Source organism: Eurypyga helias, unplaced genomic scaffold, assembly GCF_000690775.1.
Source record: "Eurypyga helias isolate BGI_N326 unplaced genomic scaffold, ASM69077v1 scaffold28528, whole genome shotgun sequence".
Lineage (NCBI taxonomy): Eukaryota > Metazoa > Chordata > Aves > Eurypygiformes > Eurypygidae > Eurypyga > Eurypyga helias.
Genome location: NW_010268020.1, coordinates 1 through 8,483, shown reverse-complemented (window position 1 = coordinate 8,483; position 8,483 = coordinate 1). Strand labels below are relative to the sequence as shown.

At 43.9% G+C, this 8,483-nt stretch overlaps 1 protein-coding gene across 1 annotated transcript in view; it reads right to left on the bottom strand.

Moving 5' to 3' along the window:
• The window catches only part of LOC104514077 (neuron-specific protein family member 1), a gene marked incomplete at its 3' end in the record, with an annotated part of 14,874 nt that extends 6,669 nt beyond the window's left edge, over positions 1-8,205 (bottom strand). The window contains exons 1-2 of the mRNA XM_010157622.1: positions 8,077-8,205; positions 4,420-4,536 (exon numbers count right to left, since the gene is read on the bottom strand). Of these exons, the coding sequence (XP_010155924.1) occupies positions 4,420-4,536; positions 8,077-8,205 (246 nt within the window). The remainder of the gene's footprint in view (positions 1-4,419; positions 4,537-8,076) is intronic.
• Positions 8,206-8,483: the final 278 nt, after the last annotated feature.

Here is an 8,483-nt window from a genome sequence, read left to right as displayed (position 1 = left end):
CAGGAGGATTGTCAGTGTAGTATCAGGGAATTATCAAACATAAAAAAAAAAGGAAAAAATTACAGTTGCCATGCAGTGCCTTTACTTACATCAGTGTTTTAAAATAGCAGTTTCATTGAAAGATGAATCGCCATCATTTTCCTTGAAGTAATAAAGGAAAAATTCCAAGTCTGCCAAACACTTATCCTTGTGAGCAGCTTTAATCCTGTGAGTAGTTCTGCTGAGGAAAACAGAACTCCTCATGGCAGTAAGTACCTGTCACTCTTCCAGTACTCAGTGACAGACACAGTATACTTAGGGAAGTGATACCCTGTACAGGAATCAGCTGACATCTCGTGCACCGGACAGACTTCGTGAGTGGGAGCAAAGAGCTACTCAACCCGCAGAGTAAGCTCACAGAAACCGAGAGAAGCATTTTCCTCATCTCTGATTATTTTTGCAGCAGTAACTATCCTTGGTATTACTAAGAACAACAAGTAAAGAAGTCCTGAGGCAGGAACAGGTTTTAAAGGATGCCCCTTGAAGACAGATCAAAAATGGAATATTTAAATATATGCTGGATACATTCTTTTCAGTCTTAAAACGACCAGGTAAAACTGCAGGAACTGATTTGGAAAGGAAGTCTTGATTCCTCTTCCATAACCTCACGCAGCCATTTCAGCCACCACTTGCTCCTTGACAGCACATGGCTTGCACCATATGGTCTTACCACAGACATAAGCTTGAGGCCTTGGCTCCGCACTCAGATGTATGTAGAGATGTCAAGTGTGAAGAGCTGAACAGCCTTTGAGTAGAACCACATGGTTTAAGGCATGCCACAGCTTGGGTTTATTTAAGGGCTTGAAATTTATTGGGAAACCTAAGTGTTTGCTTTCAAAATTCTTCTGAATGTTCTTTATTCAGGTTTCCCCAAAACCAAAAAAAACCCTCATACTTTGATACACCAGACTATTTTTTTAAATTGGCGTATCTGTGCACAACTGTCAACTGCAGCCCTATTCAATGGATGCCAGAACAGACATCCCACTATAAAATCCAACTGGAGTTTGTGACAACACTCCTCTGTCAACGGGAGAAGCAAAGGTTTGGCCTTGGGTAACCGATACCATCAATTTTCCCCTGCAAGAGCTTCCCCCTACATCCTGATTCATAAGGCTCATTTGAACCGACGTTTACAGCCTTGTTGTGTTACTCTGTACAGCAGACAATTTACAGGAGGGAAAAACCTGCCTCATTTGCTTTCCAGATGTGACGGACCAACTCCCCACCTCAGCCTACACCGTTCAGAGAACAACAGCAAGACTTTTATTCTCAATGAAAAACAACCTTCGGTGAAAATCCCATCTTCCTTGGTGTGGTTAGTGCCATAAAACTAAATTAAGACAACAGGGTTCACTGAATGGGGAAGTTTTCGCGTTCTGACAGAGTCTGATTTGAATTCAGAACGTGGCTTCGCTCCGGAAGATTATACTTACAGTTTTGTTTGTAAACGTTCCCAGCTCTGTTGTAATAACTGTGGTGATGTGGATCAAATGCAGAAAATGTGTGTTCTAATTTCTTTTTCACCCAGCTGCTAAAACACCGAATGATCTACATGACACATGCACATGCTGGAGTTGCTTCATTTGTTATAACGTGTAATTTCTCAAGAACAGCAGCTTTAGGTGATCTGCACTGCTGAATCCCAAAAATGCAATCTGCTTGGTCCTTGTTTAAGAAGTACATCTTAGAATACTCATGTGAATTATTTGTAAATATGACTGACTGACTTTTGTTATTTTTAGCACAACATTTGGGCTGTGCCTTGCTGCAAGCTTACGCGTCAGTGATGTGCAATATTGAAGTCATTAAAATAGCATCTGAAGCTTTTTTTCACAAACACAAGCCAAAGTCAATATCCTACCAGTTAAATAATGCATTTCATAATTATAGCAAATATTTAATTTTCACACAAATACCCTTTTGCTCTCTCAAAATCAACAGCAGCAGTTAACATGATGGTTCACAATTAATAAGGACCCAGGAGAAAACCTCACACAATCAGTACTTTTCATCTACATATTTATGAAATTTCATCAATTATTCATGTAATATTTACTACTGGGAGTGGTGAATATGACAATCATCCCTGCTGGAGAACCAGTCAGTTCTCTTTAAAATGTTGCAAGCAGCATAATTAAATTCTAAAACTGTTACATAGAGATTAAGGGACATTTTTAAGACCTGAATGTTCTGCATGAAACTATTGTTTTCAATTAACTGAACCACAATCTTCCTAATTGATCAACCCCCACACTCTTCTTCAGAAAGCCAGACTTACAGCCACAGCGTGAATCACCCTGCAATTCCCCAGAGATAGCAAATCTTACTGAAACCTCTCTCTGATGCAGTAGTTACCTAGCAGCAAAACCTAGCAACCCTGTAGTAGGAGATTAATTCCAGAGAGATCATCATAAAGTAACATCTGAAAGTCATTTTATTTAAGTATGCCATCCAAAGGTATACAAAAGCGCTACACAAGAACGCTCAGGCTCCTCAGGGTTCAGCTATAGGAACTAGAAAAGACTACCCGGCAGCACGACACGCTGCTTGTTTGTTGTTCCCCGAGATCACGTTTGCTCAGCTCTTCCCAGCGAAGGCAGAAAGAGCCCGGATCGACAGAGATGCGCAAAACACTTAGATGCGACTAAGAGATTCAAAACTCTGCCTTATCTGCAATTTAATGCTCGAGCGACGAAATCCCTTCGTCCCTGCAGCTAGTGGGTAAGTGCAAATTCCTCAGGCGTAGGTTCTGCTCAGTTCCCTGAAACCAAAGTCCTAGCAGGGCACTCAAACTGAACACTTTCTCCCCTTTCTCTTCTACCACGTAGGAAGCATTTTCCAATCACCTCAGCGTGATTGGATCTGGAGCTGTCCATCTGCATCTAACCCAACAATACCGTGCACAACCCTCACCCGAGAGGAAGGGGCTTACTCTCAAGTACTGGTACTATGGTGCCAGGAGGACAAAGATAATGCTAGTCAGAATGTAGCGTTTACCTGGAGGGATGGGTTGGCCTCGCTCCAAAATCAGGGAACAGAAAAGCTGAGCAGGGTTTCTTACCTCCCCAGTAGATCCCTGTCACACCCCGTAACACCCCTTGCGAGCTACCTGAGGCGGTTCCCCACACAGCTCACTGGGAACCTACACACTTCGCTGTACAGCTGAAGACTCCACCAGCTGACCTGCTCTTAAGACATTTGTCCTGGCAACACCCTGCAAAGTTCTTCTGCAGGCGTAGAACCCCCCTCGAGCGCTCACTGGGTTTGTATCGCACGCTCTGATTACGCAGGGAGCTGCACGCACACTTCGGAGGCGGACTTGGGCCTGGGCAGCTTTCAGAACCACTGCTCAGGCACAACTTCTGGGCTTCATTCTTCAAATTACAGAACTAGAACCTCTGGGTGTGCCCCAAAACTCCTGTCACGCAGAGGTTAGAAACATGCAAAACAAAGGGAATCCACATCTTTACTGAAAGTCTGTATTTTTCGGTCCTACTAAACGTTAGGCTTTCCAAATGTATTTGTACTTGGTGCACACAACAGCGTGGTCACCCCGTTTAAAAACGCTTTGGCGCCCTTGGGTAAGAGGCCAAATTAACAGCAAAGCTGCAGCCTTGCTTCGTTAAGAGAACAGGTAGGAAGACACGAGCTGAAGTGCCAACTTTCCCGCTTTGCTTTACTTACACAGAGCCAGAAAACCTATCCTCCAGTGAGAAGGGGAAACGTAATTCAATCCTTGGACCAGTTAAGCTCTCAGCTTTCCCCTAGGACTACTGAAGGGAGTAATAGGGGTGTGGACACTGAAGAGTAGAGCTGAGTCAGATTCCTGCCGAACTGCCATCGTCACCAAGCTGTAAGATACAACTGGACCAGGAAAACTGATGGCAAAGAGCTCTGGTATACCTCCCTGAGCTGCCAAGTCATACATTTAACCACAAAAATACATAATGGAATATGACAGTGCTTTTAAGAGAATGGTTTGGCCACAGTGAAAAATAATAAGCCAAAAAGAAAACAAATACTCTCGTGGTTCTTGTACTTCAACACAAAACAAAAGCTTTATCCGTGCCATGAGAGGAACCTGCGTGTAGACCACAGGCAACCTGGCCAGCATGGTCTGAAACCCACACGCTGACAGAAGAGCCTTCTGAATTCGTCTGCCAGAGACAGACCACAAGCAACAAAAGCAACAAAAGCAAATCTTGCAGCATTAATGGCTAAATACTGAACTATTACAACACTGAATTTATTTTTCTCGTGCCCAGCTATAGCCCTGACAGCCGCCCTGTTAGTTACAGCCAGCTTTGATCAGCAATTATTCTGAGCACTTCTGCAAGCACAACTGAGTTATTAACATCTTCAGATAGCACTGCTTACCTTAAATCTTTCCGAAACACCTTCAGTGATGCTGATTGTGAATTCAGCTATTTTAGGAGTACGGAACTTTCCCTTCTTGCGATCAGGTTCATATTCTGTTTTCGTTTTGACCACAACCTTTTTAAAAAAAAAAAACAAAAACAAACAATCAAAAAGCTGTCAGCTGAAACTAGCCACAGGAATCTTGTTTATTCATTAACTCTTCTTTCACCTGCTCATAAGCGCATCTAGCGCCACGGTTTTTTTAACCCCGTTTTGTGTAATTCTTCTTCGGAAGCTGTAAGCTGTTACTTACTTTTCCTGTCACAGCAATCATCAGCAAAATTATCTCTCAGGGTGGTTTTGATGGACCTACAGGACGACTTGTTATGCAACAATTTCACAAACATTCAACCTTTTCATCTGTGGTGGTCCTGTGCTGCTATACCAGGCAAGCATCTCCTTAGTTCAAATCCAAATCATGAAGCTTCCCACTTTGCATAGCCTGAGAACAGCCACCTCCATTTGCTTCAGGAGATCCCACTAATGGGATTGCAAACTGGAGACCAATAGGATTGAGACAATGACTGAACGGTGCCCACAGAAATCTAGCAGATGATGCCGCTGCCAGTAGCCATGTTCCATGATGGTGGGATTTTGAGTTTAAAAGAAGTGAAATGACCCATCTAGCTGCTGTCCCCTATGTTCCAGACTATAGCTCTTGGCACTCTTGGCATCTGGCTTTCAACTCAGCAGCTGCAAGCAGCAAGATGCGCAGAGACCTTTGCGTTAATGACATTTCTTGAAACACCCAAGGCTCTTTGACTTCAGTTGATTTCTTGCTACTGCCTCCAGCTACACAATTTTGCACCTTGCCTGTATTCCTAAAATACTTAAGTCAGTCACATCTCTAGTGCTCTCCTAGGCATTCTAATTGTACAAAATTTTCACATACCTAACCTATTTGCCTCATTTTTGTCTTCTACATTTTTTTAGCACCTTTTTTTCCAAAGTATCACTCTCAAGACAGGGTACAGTTTATGGTACTGACAGCGCTAGTAAGATCTAGGAGGTTGGAACTAGATGATCTTTAAGGTCCCTTCCAACCCAAACCATTCTGTGATTCCATCTGCTAAACTTTCCCCGTTGTTCCAAAGAATAAATATCTAGACCCTTTAAGATTTTTAGAATGAGATTCTATCTTTAGAGCAGCCCGTGATATCAACAGCAACCACATTATTCTGAAATTAAGATTGTGACACTCACAGGCAGCTAGGTACCGAAATTAAAGCTGTGGGTTCCCCGAGATGGTATCTAAACGTGTAACTGTACCTAGATTCAGTATCACAAAGCTTATTAGATACTTTCATGGCATTACACACATTTGTGCGGGACACAGGTAGTTTTTAAACCTATTTTAGCTATGATTAGTAAGGTAACAATTATGACTACATAACTTTATGACTGCTCAACAGCATCATGGAAGTAAACCCTCTGAAGATTTTTGGAATGTGTTCTAACATTTTACTTCCCTTCCTCCCCCTTGATGTTGCATAATCTCAGGCAACTCAAATCACATTCAGCTGACACTGAACGTACAGTTCTATCTGCTTGGTTATGTAATGTCTTCTTTTGTTTAACATACCTAAATAGGAATTTAAATCAGTTCACCCCTTTAATTTAGAAGCTGTCAAAATCATCAAATTCTTAGTGCTGCAGTCGCTACTGTTCAAGAAGTTATGCTTCACTGCCATACTGGAGCCTTCTAAGTGAGTAATAAGCAGAGGTACATGAAGTATGGCACTCCTGTTCATTATACATGAGTGTCCTCGTACTTCAGCATTTGATCTGCGTGTCAATCTTCACGCTGCTGCTTCTTTTCACATCAGTTTCTCTACTGCTGCCTTGGAGTCTGTAGCAACCAGCGAAGACATACTGACATGACTAACCAGTCACAGAAGGAAACCAGTAGGACCAATAAATACCTGTTTTTATTTTTCCCCTCTGTGTTTGCAAGAGGAAAGGAAAGCAAAGCTAATATGCAAACAGACAGTAGAAAGAGTAGAAGAGCCAATTAAATACTCCTTTTTTTAAGCTTCTAGCCTGGTTGTTCGTTCACTTTCATTCAAGGAAAACGCTGTGAAGGCAGGAGGAGTTCCGCCCTGTCCTAGCAGGAGCAATCAGGCGGGCACAGAACCTCCTGGGTTCACTACAGAGGCTGCGCTCAGGTTAAATCCATTCCCATACAGGTCCCTAGCTCAGCCTTCTGCCTAGCAGTGCAGTAACAGAACCAATTCCTTTTGGACACTGGTCCTTGGTAATCGGTTATATCCAGTCACCAGTTGGCAGGCGCTATCAGACACAGTAAGACTTCACTTGTTTTAAAGCCTGAGGGTGCAATTTTGTCCTCGGTTACAAGATTTAAACCCCCGTAACCGAGGGCAGAAAATGGACCCTCAGGCTTTCTAACAGCTGTTACGGCTTATTGCATTTATGCCTCCCAACTGGTCACCACACACAACACAGAATGATGTTGATAGCAATTAAAATGGAGGCCAAAAATTCATTTGTACTGCCTACAAGCAACACTCCACTGAGGCAAATTTCTCCAGCTAAAATTCTCTACCCTGCATGAGATCCTGAGTGGATTTTTTTTTTGAGCTATGAGGAATACACAGCTATCAGTTTATCCAGAAGCAGAACTGAGCTAGTGGAGGACACAATGCCAACAATAAAAATACAGCATGAAGATATTACCAACCGCTTCCCAGTTAAATTTTCCGTTTTCCAAAGACCGCAAAGCTTTTTTCTGCCAGATGCACACGCGAGAAACGTGCAAGGAAGTATCCTACTAAAACAGCTTACTGAAATATCTGAAAAAGCATCCTACCGCTGTATGCCTCACCTGCAGTAACACTTACTGAATTCTTTACTGCGAGGAGAGTAAACGTATTTGCAGGCTACCGCCTTCACTTCCCTAAATCCTTGAACCGTCTGTAATCAAGCACGTAATGTGGAATGTGGCGTGCGCACCTCCCTTCCAACCTGTGGGCAGCACGCTGGACTGCTCCCTTCCGGCTACGGAGCATCTGAATCCCCTCTCCGGAGGGTTTATAACCAAATCAGTTGCCAAGAACTCAGTGGCCTGTTCTCACCTAGTTATTTCAGCTTGTCTAGGGCGAGCATAAATTTCCTGCTGAAGCACAGGAGGCACACAGAAGTTCTTTCTCTCTGTGGCCACTCTGCCCGTGCACATCTTGCGGAGACACCAAGCAGTGCTTTATTCCCCCATTAGGGGGGCTTTTTCCGGACAGAGAAAATGCGCATCGTTCACAGAGAACGCACAGTACCTTCCAGATAGAGAAGACATGGCACAGGAAGGGCACAGAGAAGCTCGCGGTTGGGTGTTCCCATATTCCATTCATCAGCAGTGAAATCTATATATCCTTACTGCTACCATTTCCCACTGCTTTTTAATGCAAATCACTACCACCGGATTTCCATTCGCTGAACAGTCAGGGTTTGGGGTTTCTTCTCCCCCACAGGGCACCAGCATGCTTTAAAACACCCCCTAATTCCTGCCATTTCCGAGCCGCTCGTTACACGTAACCTATTCTTTTGTTGTTCGCCTGAGCTTTGGGTGTGATTCTCCAGGGTGGAAACTAAAGCCTACTGTACCTTATCGGGAGGTGGGAACTGCAGCTGATTGACATCCAGGGGTGTGATCAGGGGGATGGTGTCAAATCCATCCTCCAGAAGGGGCTGCTTTGTGCTCTTCTCGCTGAAATTATTCCCCAGTTTCACCATTCTTCCAGGAGAGAGGGATATTCTGCTGGCACACACACAGGCACGGAAACGCAAACCGTCAGAAACACGGGATGCACCAGACCTTTCCCCAACCAAACCCGAAATGTCGTTACGGGGGAAAAAAAAAAAACAAAAACCCCAAATTACGCGTCGGTGGCTGCAATTCGGTTACATCCTGGCGTGCGGGGCAGTCAGAACGATGGCCGGCGGTTCTACTGCCAAAGTTGATGAGAAAAAGGCCCCGCCAAAACCCCCAAAGGCCCCCAAAACCCCCGACC